Below are 23,211 nucleotides of genomic sequence, written 5' to 3' on the forward strand. Positions count from 1 at the left end.
AGCTTACAATAGCCTTATTTTAACATTCATCTCTCTCTCTCTCTCTCTCTCTCTCTCTCTCTCTCTCTCTCTCTCTCTCTCCCCCCTCTGGATGGTCTCTCAGTCGGGGTTACACATTCAGGGCTCTCAGGGCTGCGTCCCATGCCACTGCAATTCATTCGGATCCAAGTCGTTTGATTGTGACGAGAGCGGTCAGTGTCGCTGTCAGCCTGGTGTGACGGGACAGAAGTGTGACCGCTGCGCTCCAGGACACTTCAGCTTCCAGGAGGGCGGCTGCACACGTAAGAAGTCAAAGCTCTGAAATAGAGAGGTCTAATTCAGTCCAGATCCAGATGTGTGTTTAGATGCATACTAGAGCATTATTACAGTAATTCCAGAAGATAGAAAAAAACACAAATGAGATCTCATTAAAGGTACAGTTCACTCAAGAATTCAAATTCTGTTCAGAATTAATTCCCCTCTTGTCATATCTATGGAGCACCAGAGGGACATGGTGCTGGGAAAAAATTAGATGGAAGGAAAAATAGTATGTCAATGCTTTTGGGTTCTCTCGCCATTTTTTTTTTTTTTTTTTTTTTTTTTTCTGAGCTTTCGCTCGCTCGTTTCTCGGCGGAACGCAAAACATTTGCAAGAGAACACTAAAGCATTGACAAAATAAGTTTTGAAGTATTGAAGTATTGAGTATTGAAGCTGAGTCTGAGGATTCGCCACCTCAGTCTCATGCGTTTGAGGAACTGCTCGATGTTATTACTAGAGCAGTTGACAGACTATCTATTGAGTGGCCAGAGGATAGGCAGGACGTTCGTTCGAAAAGTAAGCTCGACGAACGCTTCCTGCCATCTCGTGCTCAGCCTCAGCGAAGAAGCCTTCCGTTTTTCCCCGATCTCCACACCGAGGTGTCGAGATCGTGGGGAAAACCGGTTTCATACAGAGTGTATGCACCACAAACATCTCACTATTCATCTATTCAGAAATATAAAGATTATGGTTATGGGGAGATGCCGAAGGTGGAGGAGACGCTTGCGAGCTATCTCTCTCCAGCAACGGCATCTTCCCTGAAAGCTCCTTCACTTCCCTCTAAGCCAGTAAAATATACTTCATCTCTGGTTCATAAATCTTATGCAGCCGCTGGTCAAGCAGCAGCGTGTCTGCATACGATGTCCATTATGCAAGCCTATCAGGCAGAATTATTGGGGGATTTAGAGGAGGGCGGGGGAATTGGTCCCGATACAGTGGCTGAATTACGCAGAGCCACAGATTTGTCTCTCAGGGCCACCAAGGAGACCGCTAAATCAATCGGGCGGTCTATGGCAGCCCTGGTGGCCACTGAGAGGCATCTGTGGCTCAACCTGAGTGATATAAAAGAGAAAGAAAAGCACGTTCTCTTAGATGCTCCGGTTTCCACTGTGGGTTTATTTGGCGATGCAGTAAACAGTGCGGTAGCTAAATCTCAGGAAGCTGCTAAACAGGCAGCTGCATTGCAAAAACTCCTCCCCCGCCGTTCTTTCTATGAGGCTGCTGGGCGGGAGCAGCCTCACTCCTCTAAAAAGAGCGCTGAGCACCGTGCCACTCAGAAGCAGAGCGTTTCCTCCCGTGCTCCCCCACAAAAACCTCGGGGACACGGAGGGCGCGCTCAAACCCAGCAGTCTTCGAGGGGTAGAACGGATCTGAGGACCGTTATTACTGCTAAGAAGGCTGCTGGGAAGAAGTCCTGACGTCCGAGGACCCAGGACAAATGAGGGTAGTTCCCCCCGAAGCAGAGCGGTTAACACCTCTTTTTACGGTGCCCGTCTCTCTTCGGTACCCTCAGGGGACCGTTCTGCCAACCCTGCCACCTCTGGTGTTACAGGGCGCAGCGGTCTCCGGCGAGCACATATCTCAAGGTCCACCCGGAAACGTAGTGGCCTCGGGATGCCCGCCCCCTCTGAGGAGGGTGCTAGAGCAGTCTGTTCGGTCGTTCCCTGCCGGTTCGCCGTTACAGGGCGTCGAACAGACTACTCAACAGCAACAAAATCCAGAAACCAGTCTCGAGAGGCTGGTACCTCTAGTAGAATCTTTGACAGCGTGGAAGCTACTGTCAAATGTTTCTCGTTGGGTCCTGCAGACCGTGGAAAAAGGGTATCAGATACAATTCAAGAAACGCCCACCTCGGTTTATGGGGGTCCTGCCCACAGTGGTGGGCCCCGAGCAGGTTCTGGTTATGGAACAGGAAGTGAACACTCTGTTAGAGAAAGGGGCCATAGAATATGTACCTCCCTCCAGCAGGGAAACCGGGTTTTACAGCCGGTACTTCATAGTTCCAAAAAAGGACGGGGGATTGCGTCCCATTTTAGATCTTCGAGTTCTGAACGAGTCAGTCATGCAGCTCAAGTTCAAAATGTTAACATTGAGGCAGATCGTGCCACAGATCAGGTCCGAGGACTGGTTTGTCACGATAGACCTCAAGGACGCATATTTCCATATATCCATCCGTCCGTGTCATTGGAAGTTCCTGAGGTTTGCTTTCGGGGGCAAAGCATACCAATATCGAGTTCTTCCATTCGGCCTGGCTTTATCACCCCGCACTTTCACCAAATGCGTGGATGCAGCTCTGGCGCCTCTGCGCCTCCAGGGTATTCGCATCATGAACTACATCGACGATTGGTTGATTTTAGCTCAGTCGCATCAGTTGGCGGTTCAACATCGAGATGTTGTTCTCGCCCACATGAAAGAGCTGGGGTTACGGCTGAACGCCAAGAAGAGTGTGCTTTCTCCACTTCAGAGGACCACTTTTTTAGGCGTGGTTTGGGATTCTGTGTCGATGCAGGCGCGCCTGTCACCGCCACGGATAGATTCCATCCTTGCAGCTGTGAAAAGTGTAAAGCTAGGCCAGCTACTCACTGTCAAACAGTTCCAGAGACTGTTGGGTCTCATGGCAGCAGCTTCCAACGTGATACCTTTTGGACTGCTACACATGAGGCCCCTGCAGTGGTGGCTCAGGACCAGGGGGTTTTCCCCGAGGGGCAACCCATTTCGCACAATCAAGGTCACGCGGCGATGCCTACGTGCCTTGGTTATGTGGAAGAAGCCTTGGTTCCTGTCCCAGGGCCCAGTGTTGGGAGCTCCTTGTCGTCGCAAACTGCTAACGACGGATGCTTCCCTCACGGGCTGGGGAGCGATCCTGGAGGGTCGCTCGTCTCAAGGTCTGTGGGAAGACCATCATCGTTCCTGGCATATCAATCGCCTAGAGATGTTAGCTGTCTTCCGGGCTCTGAGGAGCTTTATCACAGATCTCAGGGGGCACCATGTGTTAGTACATACGGACAACACATCGGTAGTCGCCTATATCAACCACCAAGGGGGTTTGCGTTCGCGCCCGTTATCCAACTTGGCACGCCATATCCTCTTGTGGTCCCAGGGGAAGTTGCTGTCTCTCAGGGCAGCCTACATCCCCGGGGTACAGAATATAGGAGCAGACACTCTGTCGAGGCAGGGGCCGAGGCCCGGGGAATGGAGGCTCCACCCCGAGGTGGTGGAGCTGATATGGAGGGAGTTTGGCCAAGCACAAGTGGATCTGTTTGCGTCTCGAGAGACGTCTCACTGTCCACTTTGGTTCTCCCTCACGCATCCAGCTCCTCTGGGACTGGATGCTATGGTACAGACGTGGCCGAGGCTACGTCTGTACGCCTTTCCCCCAGTTGCTCTGCTCCCGGGAGTTCTGGAAAGAGTTCGCAGGGACCGGGTCCATCTACTTCTTATAGCCCCGCGCTGGCCGGGCAGAGTATGGTTTCCCGATCTTGTGTCCCTCCTCGACGGGCATCCTCTGGAGTTACCCGTCAGGAGGGACCTTCTGTCCCAGGCAGAGGGCTCGATATTTCACCCTCGGCCAGAACTGTGGAACCTGTGGGCTTGGCCTCTGAGGGGGCCCAGCTCATAGAGTCAGGTCTCTCAACCGAGGTTGTTGAGACCATTCTACAGTCCAGAGCTTCCTCCACGAGGAAACTTTATGCCCTGAAGTGGAGAGTATTCACTTCTTGGTGTAGTGACCGTCGGTTGGACCCAGTCCACTGCCCAATTGGTACAGTGCTGGAGTTCCTGCAGGAACGGTTCACTGCAGGTCTGACCCCGTCCACTTTAAAGGTCTATGTGGCGGCCATAGGTGCTTACCACATTCCTTTGGGTGGAATGTCTGTGGGGAAAGACCCCTTGGTATCTCGTTTCCTTCGTGGCACTTGGAGGCTGAGGCCTGCAGTTCGCTCTAGGGTGCCACCTTGGGATTTGTCCTTTGTGCTACAAGGCTTATCCCAGGCCCCCTTTGAGCCCATTGAGGAGGTTCCTGAGAAGTTTCTTACTCTGAAAACTCTTTTCCTTCTGGCTATTTCTTCTCTCAAGAGAATAGGGGATCTTCAAGCACTGTCGGTGGCTCCGTCATGCTTAGAGTTTGCTCCGGGTATGGTTAAAGCGTTCCTTCATCCGAGACCGGGTTATATCCCCAAGGTCCCCACTAATGTGGTCAGACCTGTTGTTCTGCAGGCCTTCTGTCCTCCTCCCTTTCAAAATGCTGACCAGGAGGCTAATAATTTGCTTTGCCCTGTGCGGGCGTTAGACGCTTACGTCCACAGAGCTGCCCTGTGGCGTAAAAGTGATCAATTATTTGTGTGCTTTGGGTCCCCTAACAAAGGGGGCCCGGTGTCTAAGCAAAGGATGAGCAAGTGGGTGGTCGAGGCTATCTCACTTGCTTATGAGGCGGCTGGGCAGCCTTCTCCTTTGGCTGTCCGGTCGCACTCGACAAGGAGTATGGCGGCCTCTAAGGCCCTTATTTCAGGAGTTTCATTACAGGACGTCTGTGATGCGGCAGGCTGGTCCTCACCGCACACTTTCGTCAGGTTTTACTCTCTGGATCTAGACTCTGCTCCAGGGTCTCATGTTTTGTCTTCCTAGTGCTGCTCTACGGATTTCACAGAGGACAGACATTTGTAGCTATGGAGGCGTTGGTATAGACGTTCCCACAGCGTCATTTCTCGACGCAACGGGAGTTCCCTTGAAAGGGAACGCCTCGGTTACGACTGTAACCTCGGTTCCCTGAAGAGGGAACGAGCGTTGCGTCGCCCTGCCATATCTCCTTCATGCCTGTCAGCTCGACTTCAGACTTTTACGAAGCTTTCGTTTTCTGTTTTGGGCCGGCTTTTATAGTTTCCTGGTACGTGACGTCACCCGCCTCTGACGTTCCGCCACACCATTGGACTGATTTTACATGTGCTTCAAGACGTCATCACGCAAAGCGTTCCCACAGCGTCATTTCTCGACGCAACGCTCGTTCCCTCTTCAGGGAACCGAGGTTACAGTCGTAACCGAGGCGTTCCCTTTCAAGGGAACTCCCGTTGCGTCGAAAAGCTGACGCTATGGGAACGCTTTGCGTGATGACGTCTTGAAGCACATGTAAAATCAGTCCAATGGTGTGGCGGAACGTCAGAGGCGGGTGACGTCACGTACCAGGAAGCTATAAAAGCCGGCCCGAAACAGAAAACGAAAGCTTTCTGAGTCTTCAGTTGCGCTCTGTGTTGAATCTGTCCTTGTTATTTGGTGTTGTCTGTCTATATTATATATATATATTCAGTATGGCGAGCAAGCAGCAGTTTAGAGTGTGTGTCCATCCCTGCCCGCGTTATTTAACGGGAGGTGATACTCACACTCTTTGTGTTGTTTGTTTGGGTGAGGAGCATGCCCAGTCAGCACTCGAGGGTGGTGACCGTGTGCATTGCGACGCGCTTCCATGGCGCACGCTCCGATCCCGCTTGGCTCGGTTCAATCCCGATCGCGTTCCCCAGGGCTCGGGTCCCGCCGCGGCTGAGGCTCGGCGGCGATCTCAGACCTGGGGTTCGCAAATGGATCTGTCAGTGGATGTTGAGACGGGCTCTGCCTTATCTCAGCATCAATCTGACAGATCCAGTGCCTCTCATCAGGGTGTGGAAGCACGCATTGCGGTTTCTTCCCCCCCGATAGAGGCACCAATACTGCAACTGTCCAGCTCTGAGGAGTTGGATGTTGTGAGTATTGAAGCTGAGTCTGAGGATTCGCCACCTCAGTCTCATGCGTTTGAGGAACTGCTCGATGTTATTACTAGAGCAGTTGACAGACTATCTATTGAGTGGCCAGAGGATAGGCAGGACGTTCGTTCGAAAAGTAAGCTCGACGAACGCTTCCTGCCATCTCGTACACAGCCTCAGCGAAGAAGCCTTCCGTTTTTCCCCGATCTCCACACCGAGGTGTCGAAATCGTGGGGAAAACCGGTTTCATACAGAGTGTATGCACCACAAACATCCCACTATTCTTCCATTCACAAATATAAAGAATATGGTTATGGGGAGATGCCGAAGGTGGAGGAGACGCTTGCGAGCTATCTCTCTCCAGCAACGGCATCTTCCCTGAAAGCTCCTTCACTTCCCTCTAAGCCAGTAAAATTCACATCATCTCTGGTTCATAAATCGTATGCAGCCGCTGGTCAAGCTGCAGCGTGTCTGCATACGATGTCTATTATGCAAGCCTATCAGGCAGAATTATTGGGGGATTTAGAGGAGGGCGGGGGAATTGGTCCTGACACAGTGGCTGAACTTCGCAGAGCCACAGATCTGTCTCTCAGGGCCACCAAGGAGACCGCTAAATCAATCGGGCGGTCTATGGCAGCCCTGGTGGCCACTGAGAGGCATCTGTGGCTCAATTTGAGCGATATAAAAGAGAAAGAAAAGCACGTTCTCTTAGATGCTCCGGTTTCCACTGTTGGTTTATTTGGTGATGCAGTAAACAGTGCGGTAGCTAAATCTCAGGAAGCTGCTAAACAGGCAGCTGCATTACAAAAACTTCTCCCCCGCCGTTCTTTCATTGAGGCTGCTGAGCGGGAGCAGCCTCACTCCTCTAAAAAGAGCGCTGAACATCGTGCCACTCAAAAACAGAGTGTGTCCTCTCGTGCTCCCCCACAAAAATCTCGGGGACACGGAGGGCGCTCTCAAACCCAGCAGTCTTCGAGGGGTAAAACGGATCTGCGGACCGTTATTACCGCCAAGAAGGCTGCTGGGAAAAAGTCCTGATGTCTGAGGGCTCAGGACAAATGAGGGTAGTCCCCCCGAAGCAGAGCGGTTAACACCTCTTTTCACGGTGCCCGTCTCTCTTCGGTGCCCTCAGGGGACCGTTCTGCCAACCCTGCCACCTCTGGTGTTACAGGGCGCAGCGGTCTCCGGCGAGCACATATCTCAAGGTCCACCCGGAAACGTAGTGGCCTCGGGATGCCCGCCCCCTCTGAGGAGGGTGCTGGAGCAGTCTGTTTGGTCGTTCCCTGCCGGTGCGCCGTTACAGGGCGACGAACCGACTACTCAACAGCAACAAAATCCAGAAACCAGTCTCGAGAGACTGGTACCTCTAGTAGAATCTTTGAAGGCGTGGAAGCTACTGTCAAATGTTTCTCGTTGGGTCCTGCAGACCGTGGAAAAAGGGTATTAGATACAATTCTATTAACGCCCACCGCGGTTTATGGGGGTCCTGCCCACAGTGGTGGGCCCCGAGCAGGTTCTGGTTATGGAACAGGAAGTAAACACTCTGTTAGAGAAAGGGGCCATAGAATATGTACCCCCCTCCAACAGGGAAACCGGGTTTTACAACCGGTACTTCATAGTTCCAAAAAAGGACGGGGGATTGCGTCCCATTTTAGATCTTCGAGTTCTGTACGAGTACATGCAGCTCAAGTTCAAAATGTTAACCTTGAGACAAATCGTGCCACAGATCAGGTCCGAGGACTGGTTTGTCACGATAGACCTCAAGGACGCATCCGTCCGTGTCATTGGAAGTTCCTGAGGTTTGCTTTCGGGGGCAAAGCATACCAATATCGAGTTCTTCCATTCGGCCTAGCTTTATCACCCCGCACTTTCACCAAATGCGTGGATGCAGCTCTGGCGCCTCTGCGCCTCCGGGGTATTCGCATCACGAACTACATCGACGATTGGTTGATTTTAGCTCAGTCGCATTAGATGGCGGTTCAACATCGAGATGTTGTTCTCGCCCATATGAAAGAGTTGGGGTTACGGCTGAACGCCAAGAAGAGTGTACTTTCTCCATTTTAGAGGACCACTTTTTTAGGCGTGGTTTGGGATTCAGTGTCGATGCAGACGCGCCTGTCATCGCCACGCTTCGATTCCATCCTGGCAGCTGTGAGAAGTGTAAAGCTAGGCCAGCTACTCACTGTCAAACAGTTCCAGAGACTGTTGGGTCTCATGGCAGCAGCTTCCAACGGGATACCTTTTGGACTGCTGCACATGAGGCCCCTGCAGTGGTGGCTCAGGACCAGAGGGTTTTTCCCCGAGGGGCAACCCATTTCGCACAATCAAGGTCACGCGGTGATGCCTACGTGCCTTGGTTATGTGGAAGAAACCTTGGTTCCTGTCCCAGGGCCCAGTGCTGGGAGCTCCTTGTCGTCGCAAACTGCTAACGACGGATGCTTCCCTCACGGGTTGGGGAGCGATCCTGAGGGTCGCTCATCTCAAGGTCTGTGGGAAGACCATCATCGTTCCTGGCATTCTATAGCCTAGAGATGTTAGCTGTCTTCCGGGCTCTGAGGAGCTTTATCACAGGTCTCAGGGGACACCATGTGTAGTACATACGGACAACACGTCGGTAGTCGCCTATATCAAGGGGGTTTGCGCTGGCATGCCATATCCTCTTGTGGTCCCAGGGGGAGTTGCTGTCACTCAAGGCAGCCTACATCCCCGGGGTCCAGAATATAGGAGCAGACACTCTGTCGAGACAGGGGCCGAGGCCCGGGGAATGGTGGCTCCACCCCCGAGGTGGTGGAGCTGATATGGAAATTATAAGTGGATCTGTTTGCGTCTCGAGAGACGTCTCACTGTCCACTTTGGTTCTCCTTCACGCATCCAGCTCCTCTGGGACTGGATGCTATGGTACAGACGTGGCCGAGGCTACGTCTGTACGCCTTTCCCCCAGTTGCTCTGCTCCCGGGAGTTCTGGAAAGAGTTCGCAGGGACCGGGTTTGCCTGCTTTTTATAGCCCCGCGCTGGCCGGGCAGAGTATGGTTTCCCGATCTTGTGTCCCTCCTCGACGGGCATCCTCTGGAGTTACCCGTCAGGAGGGACCTTCTGTCCCAGGCAGAGGGCTCGATATTTCACCCTCGGCCAGAATTGTGGAACCTGTGGGCTTGGCCTCTGAGGGGGCCCAGCTCATAGAGTCAGGTCTCTCAACCGAGGTTGTTGAGACCATTCTACAGTCCAGAGCTCCCTCCACGAGGAAACTTTATGCCCTGAAGTGGAGAGTATTCACTTCTTGGTGTAGTGACCGTCGGTTGGACCCAGTCCACTGCCCAATTGGTACAGTGCTGGAGTTCCTGCAGGAACGGTTCACTGCAGGTCTGACCCCGTCCACTTTAAAGGTCTATGTGGCGGCCATAGGTGCTTACCACAGTCCTTTGGGTGGAATGTCTGTGGGGAAAGACCCCTTGGTATCTCGTTTCCTTCGTGGCACTTGGAGGTCCTCCTCCCTTTCGAAATCGGACCAGGAGGCGAATAATTTGCTTTGCCCTGTTCGGGCGTTAGACGCGTATGTCCACAGAGCTGCCCTGTGGCGTAAAAGTGACTTTTGCTCCCCTAACAAGGGAGGTCCAGTGTCTAAGCAAAGGATGAGCAAGTGGGTGGTTGAGACTATCTCACTGGCTTATGAGGCGGCTGGACAGCCTTCTCCTTTGGCTGTCCGGTCGCTCTCTACTAGGAGTATGGCGGCCTCTAAGGCCCTTATATCAGGAGTATCGTTACAGGACGTCTGTGATGCGGCAGGCTGGTCCTCACCGCACACCTTCGTCAGGTTCTACTCTCTGGATTTAGACTCTACTCTAGGGTCTCATGTTTTGTCTTCTTAGTGCTGCTCACATGATTACACACAGGACAGACATTTGTAGCTATGGAGGCGTTGGTATAGACGTTCCCATAGCGTCAGCTTTTCGACGCAACGGGAGTTCCCTTGAAAGGGAACGCCTCGGTTACGACTGTAACCTCGGTTCCCTGAAGAGGGAACGAGCGTTGCGTCGCCTTGCCATATCTCCTTCATGCCTGTCAGCGCGACTTCAGACTTTACGAAGCTTTCGTTTTCTGTTTCGGGCCGGCTTTTATAGCTTCCTGGTACGTGACGTCACCCGCCTCTGACGTTCCGCCACACCATTGGACTGATTTTACATGTGCTTCAAGACGTCATCACGCAAAGCGTTCCCATAGCGTCAGCTTTTCGACGCAACGCTCGTTCCCTCTTTAGGGAACCGAGGTTACAGTCGTAACCGAGGCGTTTTCTATGTTAAAGGTATAGCGGAGGATCTTTCCAAATTTTAGATAAGACCCACCCTCTCCACTTTTTGAAAAGTTTGATTGATTCACCAGAATGATTGACAATTAGGAGGACCAATAGTTTAGACTACCCACCAGGAAGTAAAACATCCTCCGCTATACCTTTAATATATTTTAAACTGTAATTTATTCCTGTGATCAAAGCTGAATTTTCAGCATCATTACTCCAGTCTTCAGTGTCACATGATCCTTCAGAAATCATTCTAATATGAGGATTTGATGCTCAAAAAACATTCATTATTATTATCAATGTTGAAAACAGTTGTGTATTTTTTTTATTTTTTATTCTTTGATGAATAGAAAGTTCAAAAGAACAGCATTTATTTAAAATAGAATATTTTCTAACATTATAAATGCCTTTACTGTAACTTTTGATCAGTTTAACTCATCCTTGATGAATAAAAGTATTGATTTATTTTATTTATTTCCCCCAAAAATAAAATTAAAATTCTTACTGACCCCAAACTTTTGAACAGTCGTGTTTAATGTTACAAAAGCTTTAGATTTCAGATAAATGCTGTTCTTTTGAACTTTCTATTAATCATAGAATCATGAAATAAAAATGTAAAAAACTATTTTCAACATTGATAATAATCATAAATGTTTATTGATCATCAAATCCTCATATTAGAGTGATTTCTGAAGGATCATGTGACACTGAAGACTGGAGTAATGATGCTGAAAATTCAGCTTTGATCACAGGAATAAATTACACTTTACTGTATATTCACATAGAAAACCGCTGATTTACATTGTAATAATATTTCTCAATATTACTGTTTTTGTTTGTATTTTTAATCAAATAAATGCAGCCTTGGTGAGCAGAAGAGACTTCTTTTAAAAACATAAAAAATCTTACCGATCTCAAACTTTTGACCGGTAGTGTATATTTATACTTAAAAGGGACAATGCATGTTAATAAACATTAGTATAAAAATACAAAAGTAAACATGCCAGATTATAGCATCTGTAGTCTCAATAAACTGTTGCATAAACCGCTATTAAGACGTAGATTGGTCTAATAATACTAAAAGTAAGACTGATTACCCCTATCTAACTGCTAGTTGGCCATACTAGTTCATAAGACACAGTTTTAATATAATGGCTATGTTTATGCATCTGGCATCTGATTTACCAAACTCTGCAATCAAAACTGTCAAAAATGAAAGCAAATGTTTCTTGTCCAATAATGTGAGCTACTATCCACATTCATTGCTTTCTGTTTTAAAAGACCATTAATATTCAGTAATATTATTATTAACTGCACTGACATGATGAGAACGAAATCTGAACTGAATTGATCTGGATAATGACACTAACTTTGCAACATCAGCATTGAACTGAATTGAGCTGAACAATAAGTCTTTTTAGATCTTTTTTTACAGCTGAAACTGAGATTGTTTCATTATTGATGAATTTTGCAAAAATAAAGCGCTATAGAAATAAAGGTGACTTGACTGTATGAGATAAAGCTGAGACTGTAAATGAAACACAACAGACATAAGAGACACATTCGACTGTTTAGATTTCAGACAATGCCTTGTAAATTCCAGCTCAGCTCCTGAATGTGGTTGTCAACAAACCTGACCTCTACGCGCTACAGTTTTCATCTGAGGGGTTTATATCATCTCCTTCCAGTCGGAGCGTCTTCTGTCACACTCTCTCACTGATATTACGACAGCAGAGAGGAGATCCGGCGCTGACATTTAAACAGGTGCTCAGCTGCGCTCTGCAATTAACCTGCTCTCTGTTTCTGTCTGTCTCGCAGCGTGCCAGTGTGCCCATGTGGGAAATAACTGCGACGCTAACACAGGTCAGTGTATCTGTCCGCCCAACACCGTGGGAGAGAGATGTGACAAATGTGCGCCCAACTACTGGGGTCACGACATCAGCAGCGGCTGTAAGGTACGGCTCATCTCTCCTCTCCTCCAACCGTCACCGCTTCTCTGCTGTCTGCTCTTGCTGCGTATATTTATCTTCTGACAAAACATCATTATTATTCATCATGGCATGTCGAGGTGAATCTTTGAGTTAATGCCACAGAGCAGCAGAACATCAGCAAAAGGTCTTGATTGTTGCCTTACAATTCAATTTCAGCTGAATCCATGGAACGGTTCAAAAATCAATACCTTCAAGTACTGAAAAATGTACTTAATTTTCTTGATGTACAATGCAAATATAACAATGCATTTTAACTTTGGTTACAATTATTTATAAAAAGATATGCATTATAATGTACATTATGAATACTTTTATAATGCCTTGTACATAAAGGCTTTAAATAAAGAGTTACCATCATATGTGATATGTCACACATGCACTACTGGGAATGTCCGTTTACTGTTTTTTCACTGTAAGTTATACAACAATTACTTGTAAAAGCCATACATTTGACAGCATTTTATAGTAAAATTACATAAAATGCGATTTTAAACCATATGCTGTTATTCACTGTATATGATACGGTTACTTACAGTGAACCAATTACTTGAGTGACATTAATTTTTGTAGCTATATTTGGAGTCGGCTTCCAAAACATTTCGTTGTTTTATAAGTCCCAGACCACCCCATTCAGTCCTAAGGTATCCACAAACATGACTGACTGCTGTAAAACTCTTTTCAGTGACAGTGTAAGTAAATGCGATTCATAAGCATTGTTTACCATTGTTTTCTTCAATGACACATACAACATTACCTCCTTACATAAAGCAATCTCTGGTAAAACTTTGCATCTTACCAAAAGTTTGGTAGCCATCAAACTTCTTATGGCAAACAGAGATGGTAAGGCAGAGCTTAGTAGGAGAAAAAACCTAACAGGAGCATTTACAGTATAACGAAACCGGGCCCGAAACGGAGCCTTGAGGTACCCCGCAGGTGATGAGTGCAGAGGAAAAAGAGTAATTCTCAATCTCAGTGGAAAAGTTCTCGCCTTAAGGTAGGAAGAGAAGCAACCTAGGGCAGTGTCGAGAATTGCATTTTATTCACACTGATTTTCTATTGAGTGGGCAGACACTTTTTTTTATCTTTATAAACCCTTGAATGAATCCTTTATTTTCAAGAATGTTCCGTCACATGCAGTGTGTCAAGCTTATGAACAGTTTCTTTGTGTTTTAGTTTAGCTTTCCCTGTTTCTGTGTGTCTGAGTTCCTATTCCTTGTTTATTTCAATGGTTTCTGAATAATCACATACCTGTTTCTGTTCTACTTCATTAGTTCTCCCTGTGTTTTCATTGTTTGGTGTCATATTTGGATTACGTGGTTGTTTTCTTATATTCCCTGAGTGTTCTAAGGATCTTTATTAAAGTCTGTTTGTTTTGCTAGTTCATCGTTGTGCGCTTTAATACAGCCACAAACTGTGTGAATATTATGGAAAAAGATCAGATAAACTAGAAAACGTTGTTGCTCTCCAAATGGATAAAAAATTATTTAGCTTCAGGTGTGTAGAGCCAAAAGAGTAATAACAAACAAACAAGAAAATTGCTACTCTTAATAATCCTCCTAATGTCATTACTCAATGGTGGATACCAAAAATTACCAATATGAAAGAAAATGTTTCTCAACAAATAATGTGAGGTGCTATCCACTTTAATTGTATAGTGCTTACTTTCTGTTTTAATTGAAAAAACATGAGAAGCTTTTGTTTCTTATATTCGTAATCAAGTTGCTTTCCTCCTGTCCATGTAAAGTAAATTGAATAGAATGTGTGTTTTTTCCTGTTTTCTCTGCAGGCGTGTGGCTGTAACGCGCTGGGGTCCGTGGCTCAGCAGTGTAACGTGAACACGGGCTGCTGCATGTGCCGAGAGCAGTTCAGGGGCGAGAAGTGTGACGAGTGTAAGCTGGGTTACAGAGACTTCCCACAATGCATTTCCTGCCAGTGCTCCTCAGCAGGCTCGTCAGATGACGCCTGCGAGCCACAAACCGGCCTCTGCGCATGTGCAGATAGAAGTGGGCAGTGCTCTTGCAAGGTACCGAACAAAAAAATCATACAGTAAAATACTATCTGATAGTATCTGATAAAACAATTCTGTTTTTAGAGTTTTATTACTTTACCATTATTTTAATGTGGTCATTTTTAATTTTACAAATTTGTAGTAAAATTAGTTTTTAAAAAAGAGAAAAAATAGAGTCAACTTTTAACTGGTGGTGTGTTTATTTGTGTAGAATTCATGTTAATAAAAATATGTGCATTGAAATGGTGAAATCTGCTGCAAGCGGTGAGAGAGAGTGAGCTGAGAGAGAGTGAGCTGTAAAAGAGAGTGAGCTGTGAGAGAGAGTGAGCTGAGAGAGAGTGAGCTGTGAAAGAGAGTGAGCTGAGAGAGAGTGAGCTGTGAGAGAGTGAGCTGTGAGAGAGAGTGAGCTGTGAAAGAGAGTGAGCTGTGAGAGAGAGTGAGCTGTGAGAGAGAGAGTGAGCTGTGAGAGAGAGTGAGCTGTGAGAGAGTGAGCTGAGAGAGAGTGAGCTGTGAGAGAGAGTGAGGTGTGAGAGAGAGTGAGCTGTGAGAGAGAGTGAGCTGTGAAAGAGAGTGAGCTGTGAAAGAGAGTGAGCTGTGAAAGAGAGTGAGCTGAGAGAGAGTGAGCTGTGAGAGAGAGTGAGCTGAGAGAGAGTGAGCTGTGAAAGAGAGTGAGCTGAGAGAGAGTGAGCTGTGAGAGAGTGAGCTGTGAGAGAGAGTGAGCTGTGAGTGAGAGTGAGCTGTGAGAGAGTGAGCTGTGAGAGAGAGTGAGCTGAGAGAGAGTGAGCTGTGAGAGAGAGTGAGCTGTGAAAGAGTGAGCTGAGAGAGAGTGAGCTGTGAGTGAGAGTGAGCTGTGAGTGAGAGAGCTGTGAGAGAGAGTGAGCTGTGAGTGAGAGTGAGCTGTGAGTGAGAGAGAGCTGTGAGAGAGAGTGAGCTGTGAGAGAGAGTGAGCTGAGAGAGATTGAGATGTGAAAGAGTGAGCTGAGAGAGAGTGAGCTGTGAGAGAGAGTGAGCTGTGAGAGAGAGTGAGCTGAGAGAGAGTGAGCTGTGAGAGAGAGTGAGCTGTAAAAGCCAGCACTGATGTGAGTGTGTTTTCAGGCTAACGTGGAGGGAGTGAGGTGTGACCGCTGTAAGACGGGCTCGTTCGGCCTCAGTCTCAGGAATCCGCTGGGATGCAGTCAGTGCTACTGCTTCGGCCTGAGCAACTCCTGTACAGAGGCCACGGGACTCATCCGAATGAGAGTGAGTGAACACACACACACACACTCAAGCTACTGCTTCAGCCTGAGCAACTCCTGTACAGAGGCCACGGGACTCATCCGAATGAGAGTGAGTGAACACACACACACACACACACACACACACACACACACTCTCACACACACACACACACACACACACACACACACACACACACACACACACACACACACACACACACACACACTCTCTCACACACACACACACACACACACACACACACACACACACACACACACACACACACGCTACTGCTTCGGCCTGAGCAGCTCCTGTACAGAGGCCACAGGACTCATCCGAATGAGAGTGAGTGAACACACACACACACACACACACACACACACACACACACACACACGCGCACACACACACACTCTCTCTCACACACACACACACACACACACACACACACACACACACACACACACACACTCACATGTACACACACACACACGTTTTTCATTGAGAGGGTTTGGAATTATGTCTTGTTACTTTGTAAAGCAGTAAAACAGTTTTTCATCAGTTTTAAACACCTGCCATAATATCTTCAACTCACATTCAATGAATTGTAGAAATATTACATTTAACAGTTTAACAGTTTTAATTGCACAATACATAACACACACGTTCCTCAGTTGAACAGCCCCGGTTTTGCCCTGTTAAAATGGAGCATTAGATTTGACATTCCTAATCTTAAAATTGTGACACTTATTGTAAGAAGGGACTAATTTTAGGTCCCCAAGTTAATAATTTCATCCCAGTTTCTTAATTGTTTTACACATATTACACTGCATCAGGTTCAGCTATTAACTATTCAACCCTGTAATATAATTGTTTATATTATTTTCATATTTTTGATTTTCTAGCAGGGTAGGAAACGTTCCAAAACACAAATTAAATGTAAAATAAAACGCATATCTAGTTTAGTTTGACAATCATAATCTTTCTGAAGATTAAGCACCTTGAAAAACAGTAAAGTCCTATTTTATAGGGAGGTGACATAATTATTAATGCATAATCTGATACTGTTATTTTACAGAACTATGAGTGTTTCTTATAGTTAACAAAAGGATATGTTTTTAATAGAGGAGTTCTTGTTTGCTTTAAATGTCAGTTGTCCTCTAGTGACAGAGGGGATGAGATGAGGACACGGGTGACTCTGTTTGTTTGTGTTTTGATGACTTTCTTAATCATCTCGTCTGAGGCGGGCTTAGATGCTCCGTTACCAGGGCAACAGTAAATATTAATACATATGAAGTGCTTCCTAGCTGCCAGTCTCCGGCAGGACAGGATTGAGTGTGTTTTGAGGCAGAGAGAGACAGAGATGATGTGCAGAGTGAGAGGCTCTTGTGTGTTTTAATAAGGGTTTGCTGTACGTTCACTGACTCGCCTCAATCCTCAGCACAATATGGCTGAAGGACGCTTCTCAGACGTCACCAAATCCACTAACAAATTAAACAAAGGTTGCAGTCCAAAAGTTAATCTAAGTTTGTCTGCTGTCGGAGAGGAGTCTGGAATCCTTTAGCTCATTTGTGGAAAACGAGAGATTTTTTCTGAGTCAGTGAGTCGTGAGATTGTGTGTTGATGTTGTGAGGGTAGTTTAGCTGCCTTGTGGGGTTACACACACACACACACACACACACACACACACACACACACACACACTCTATCTCCCTCTCTTTCTCTCTCACACACACACACACACACACTCACACACACACAACACTATCACACTATTTTGGAAATACCCAATTTTCCCTGCTTGCTTAATAAATATCTCTGGTGCACTAAAGACTTAAAAAAAAATGTTTTCATAATCTTTCATGGAGATGTACTAACTCTCTCCACCTCTGCTGCATGGGTGAGGACATACATTAACCAGTAATAATATCGCAACCCATTTCTCATAATCCAATCTACACGAGAACCCATTGAATATTGTGTTGTGAATGCCGTTTCATGTTGACTTTGCTTTGTAAGTGTTTAAGGTGTGAGCGTAAGCCTCATCTGATGTGTTGTCCACAGCTGACTCTGGTGCCAGAGCAGACGGTTCTCCCTCTGGTGGACGAGTGGAACGGGCAGGAGAGCTCAGCCGGCGTGAGCTTCCAGCACCCGGACATCATCGCCAGCGCTGAGGTCATCCAGCAGCACCTGAGGGAGCCCTACTACTGGAGACTGCCCAAACAGTTCAAACGCTCCATGGTCAGAGTCCCTGCACAGCCACAACACACGACACTCGCCTTTACTGTTCAAAGACAAGTCAATGATCTCATCCCTCTCGTGGATATACAGTATGAGAGAGACAGAGAGAGAGACAGAGAGAGAGAGAGAGAGAGAGAGACATTTTTTTAATGTTTATCGCCAGAATTGAGACATTATTTCTTTATTTGCTTTTACATTTTATTTCCTTATATAATACAGACTACTAGGGGTGTGACGAGATCTCGCAATATTAAAATGTGACAGTATTTCTCGTCAAGGTGAAAAGCCATCTCGTGATATCAGCATATTAAAACCATTTAAAAATCACCAGTGTTGGGGATAGTTTCTTTTAAACGTAATGCATTACATATATTTGAACCCATTATTATTTCCTCATTGTTATTATGTGTATTTTAAGTTATTTTAAAAGCTGTTGTTCACTTAGGTCTATTTTTATTACCACACACACACACACACCAAAAAAAAATGATTCATTGTCAAAATAATCGACCGATTACTCGATTACAAAAGCGATTGTTCGTGAATTTCAGTCAAAAAAGGATTTTTTTTCCCAGGCGTATAAATTGTCATTGAAGATATTTAAAAATAGTGTTGTCTCGTCTCGTCCTCGTGAACCCAGTATCGTGTACCTTCTCGTGGGTTGAGTGTATCATCACACCCCTTCAGTGATTAAGATTTTTTTTGTTTTTTAAAAGTCTCTTCTGCTCACCAAGGCTGCATTTATTTGATCAAAAATACAGTAAAAACATCTGTTTTCTATGTGAATATATAATAAAGTAATTTATTCCTGTGATCAAAGCTGAATTTTCAGCATCATTACTCCAGTCTTCAGTGTCACATGATCCTTCAGAAGTCATTCTAATATGATGATTTGATGCTCAAGAAACATTCATGATTATCAATGTTGAAAACAGTTCATATTTTGTAGGATTCTTTGATGAATAGGAAGTTCAAATGAACAGCATTTATTTTAAATAGATATATTTTGTCGCATTATAAATGTCTTTACTGCTTTTGATCAATTTAATCCATCCTTGATCAATAAAAGTGTTGAAATACTAGTGTACAGTCTGATTGATTTTGTCATATTGAAATAATATTTTTGAATTTCATGGCCAGCTAATGTACGTCACGGCAAGACTCAATGTTTGAGGTTGTTTTTTCAGATAACAGCCTATGGTGGGAAGTTGAAGTACGCCATCTATTACGAGGCTCGTGATGAGACGGGCCGCACCTCTTATGAGCCCCAGGTCATCATAAAGGGCGGCCCCAACAAGGACAAGGTCATGGTCCGCCACATGCCAGCGCTTCAGATCGGCCAGCTGACCCGTCACGAGATCGACCTGACAGAGGTGAGAGACTCTGATGTGTGTGTGTCACTCGCATGATCTCACTGTTTAACTTCAAGTGTAAACACCAACATTGTGTCGCAGCACGATTGGAAACACAAGGATGGCAGGCCGATGACTCGTGAGGACTTCATGGACGTGCTGTTTCATGTTGAATATATCCTGATAAAGGCCTCGCACGGCAGCGTCATGAGACACAGCAGGTACCTGATCTCAAGCACGTCTTTCTCGTACTTCAGTCAAGTTTTGAGGAAGCACTTGCAATAAGTTTTGCAATATCCAAACAGTTCTGAAGAATCAGACGCTCGTATGTGTGTGAACCATAGACTGTAAAAAAAAAATATGGGCGTAGTGTCCGTGACGTCACCCGTGGTGTTTCTGAAGAGCATTTTTGAAGCCTAAAGTGTGCGGAGCCGGCCGTCGCCATCTTGGCAGCGCGTCACTCCCGGATAACCGAAAATGTGCAGCGAGGCGGATTAGCTGAGGGGACGTGACGCTAGCCTAGCTATGGGCGCTTGAGAGCGTTTTGCCAGCGTTGCGTTTTTTTCAGTTGAGATGCTTTGCTTGTTATGATACAGAATATCTGCTAAAGTGTTACTAGTGTCTCACTTCACACATATGGGGCCCTATCTTGCACCCAGCGCAAGTGACTTTGTACACCGACACATGTATCATTCCTATTTTGCACCCGCGCAAAGCGGACTTTTCCCTCCACAGAAGCACGTCGGTTAACTAAGAAATACACTTGCGCTCCTGGGGGCGGTTCAGCGCAAAGAGGAGGCGTGTTCCGGCGCAAACGTTCCTTCTTGCTGTTTTGCAGGTTTAGAAAACAATTGCGCCACTAACCAGGAAAAAATAGTTTAAAGTCAGTGGCGCGTTGCGCATGTTATTCATGTGCTATTTTAAGGGCGCATGCTTGGCCATAATCAATGTAGCGTGTGCACAACGCGCACTTTGATTCTCTCATCTACACAGAAGCAGCAGTTTTCATTTTTGCAAATCATACATTATTACGATAGATAGATAGATAGATAGATAGATAGATAGATAGATAGATAGATAGATAGATAGATAGATAAGATAGATAGATAGATAGATAGATAGATAGATAGATAGATAGATAGATAGATAGATAAACAATTTATTATAAAAGCATACATCTAGCTTACACATTTACCCAAATTAACCGAAGTTAATTTGGGTGGGTTTCTCCATTTCAATGTAACTTCTCTCTTTTACGGCCGTGACGAGAGCGTTGCTCTCCTCGGCTGTGAACCGCTGCTGGCGCGCGCCTGGCAAATCCGCCGTTACAATAGCAATCCGCTATGGAAAAAGCGCATCTGCTCTTAAAGGGAATGTGAGATGACGCTCTGATTGGTTTATTTCACGTTACGCCCAAACCACACCTATGAGTAATGAAGCTACTTCAGACCAACCCATTTTAGATTTGCGCCTGGCGCAAGAGTCATTTATCCCGCCGGGAAAATAGCAACAGCGCCGAGACCCGCCCACAAAGTTACTTGCGCTTTGCGCTTTGACACTTGCGTTTCAGATCGTTAAAATAGGGCCCATTTTGTTTCGGTGTTGCTTCTATATTAAAATGTCAATACAATGTAATGTATTTTCTCTGGCTCTTGTTTTAAATGATTTTGTACCGTTATTATGCGTGTTGTTGTCGTCTGTTGACGTTGTACAAGCAGAATGTGGCGGTTGGTCGGTGTGGTATTAGTCCCGCCCCTCCTCCACTGTGATTGGACGGTTGGGTAAAAAATGACAGTGATGAGTGCTGCTTTTTACCCAAAGTTGAACATACTTCAACTCTCGGCGACCTGTAAAAAACGCAGAACGCTCAGTGATTCAAGCGTGAAAAAGACGCTCAGTGCCTTGTTACGCTAATGGCGTTTTAAAAACGTGGCGCTCCCATTGAAAACAATTGAAAAAACACGCCAGCCCCGTGAAAAACCGCTTTGGTGGACACACGGCCTAACACACGGCTAGTAGTGACATCAGCGGCAATCCACCTGTCAATCAAGTGGCCACGCCCTTAATTATGCAGAACTTTAAGGCTTAATATAATTTAAACAGATCAGTTATAAAAAAAATCACCCCTCTCACAGTCGTCATGAAGGGCAAAATTAGCTATAGACCAAAACCACTTTTTATACCAAGCTGTGAACATATGTGTTGTTTGATTTGTGTGATGTGCAGAATCTCCGAGATCACTCTGGAGGTGGCGGAGGTGGGGACTCCATCACAGGACAGTGAAATCGCCCATCAGATTGAGAAATGTGACTGTCCTCAGGGATACGCCGGCCTCTCCTGTGAGGTAATGGCTTTTGCACACAATATTTGACATGTAAGAGCTGTAATGTTCTGGAAAGTTGTGATAAGACATGTAAAATGTCATAAATGTAGGTTAGATATTACAGTACATTATATCTCAAGCCAATATGATGTTTTTATGAAATCTGTGTCCTTATTACTGCGCTACTTCTTAAGCTGTGACTTATTATATAGTACAGCTGACAGTGTTGGGGAAAGTTACTTTTAAAAGTAATGCATTACAATATTGCATTACTTCCTTAGTACTTGCTTAGTTACTTTTTATGGAAATTAAAGTGTTAAATTACTTTTGCGTTACTTTTTTCACTTTGGCTCGGCTTGCTTGTTTGTTTTTTAATAACAACAATAACAAAAGTTCTATTTTGGCAAATGTAAAGGCCTTTTCACACCAAAAGTGAAGTAAATAAGCCTCAGGCTGAAGGAAATGCAAATTCAAGCCTGTACAGTAGAGGGCGCCGATCAAACAAATCTTGCAACTGTTCGTTCTGGACCGCAGAAGAAGAAAGTTCAACACTTTTACAATAAAAACATAAAGATGAAACACTAATGTGATGTTTATCTAAAGTCACTTCAGCTTATTAGCATGGTTCAATTAGATCATCAAAGGTCAGGAATAAAGACATTGGTTAAAGGTGCTCTAAGTGATGCCGGGAGTGTTGACATTCGAATTGTTGTCAAACAAAACGGAGGTTAGCTAGACCCTCCCTCCTCCTCATCCCGTCTCCTCCCTCCTCCCCTCCCTTCCGGCATAAAGGAAAGTCAAAGTAGTCACTAAAAACAAAGTTAAGTTTTACTGATACTTCATTCAATGTGTAATGTCACCAAGTTAGATAAATGCTTTTATATATTGCAGAACAGAATGCAGAAAAAGATAAATATTGTCTTAAAATCGTTTCGCCACCTGAGGTTATAACTATAACGTTAGCTCCCATACAAGGACGCAATAATAGCAAGATAACGTTAGCTTCGCGTTTCCCAGTGAGCATAAACAACGGCGGCGGCGTAAACAAATTTAGTCAAAGTTGTCAATAGCCTATAAATGAACATTCAAATCCATAACAAACAGTGGGTGAAAACAATAATTCACACAAATTGTCGCCCTACTGTGAATTTGCTTGACCATTTACAATAGAGATTGATCGCTAGCTGCTAGAAACATATATATTGTATTCACCAAAGCTAACGCTGACTGCATAGTTCTAGCTAATTACATCCTTGTGTTGGTTTGGCGAACATGAACGTCAATTTAGAAAGAAACATGGATTTACCTGTTCTGCAAAAACAGAGCAACTGAATGTCTGATTGGAAGCCCTTCTGCCGGCGGAGTTCTCGCCACATTTCGGGGTGTTTTTCCGATGTAAATTCGGGACTTCGCGCGTTCCTTATCCTTGTCCCTCTTCTTTGCAATTTGTTCATCGGAACGTCGTCTCTTTAGTCGTGTGTCGGCCATAATTCAAACTTCCCTCTTCATGCTTCTCTCTCCTCCACACACCCCCTTCATGTGCACGCGCACTAACCCCCAAACCACACCCCTCAAATACTTCTTGTCGGTGATTGGCTGGAACACTGTTTGTTGTGTTTCGTGGTGCGGGTGAGCCCAGTTTGTTTTTGTTGCCGTTTGTGGAGCCTGTGGTGTCTAGAGAGACCGCGTTTTTTTACAGTGTGTTCAGGGGACAGGCAGCTAGCGGATAGTGAGGAGATGTTTGCTGGATGTGACAAA

The 23,211-nt window shown here is 45.8% G+C and overlaps 1 protein-coding gene across 8 annotated transcripts in view; it reads left to right on the plus strand.

Annotated features, from left to right (window-relative positions):
* lama2 (laminin, alpha 2) overlaps positions 1-23,211 on the plus strand; it is a 253,413-nt gene that overhangs the window by 150,356 nt on the left and 79,846 nt on the right. For all 8 annotated transcript variants that reach the window (XM_082147801.1, XM_082147798.1, XM_082147796.1 and 5 more), the window contains 8 exons: positions 104-281; positions 12,139-12,275; positions 14,098-14,334; positions 15,415-15,558; positions 17,602-17,778; positions 18,966-19,151; positions 19,233-19,351; positions 21,357-21,474. In XM_082147801.1, the coding sequence (XP_082003927.1) occupies positions 104-281; positions 12,139-12,275; positions 14,098-14,334; positions 15,415-15,558; positions 17,602-17,778; positions 18,966-19,151; positions 19,233-19,351; positions 21,357-21,474 (1,296 nt within the window). The remainder of the gene's footprint in view (positions 1-103; positions 282-12,138; positions 12,276-14,097; positions 14,335-15,414; positions 15,559-17,601; positions 17,779-18,965; positions 19,152-19,232; positions 19,352-21,356; positions 21,475-23,211) is intronic.

This window comes from Leuciscus leuciscus (genome assembly GCF_965113295.1).
Source record: "Leuciscus leuciscus genome assembly, chromosome: 19".
In the NCBI taxonomy this organism is placed as follows: Eukaryota; Metazoa; Chordata; class Actinopteri; order Cypriniformes; family Leuciscidae; genus Leuciscus; species Leuciscus leuciscus.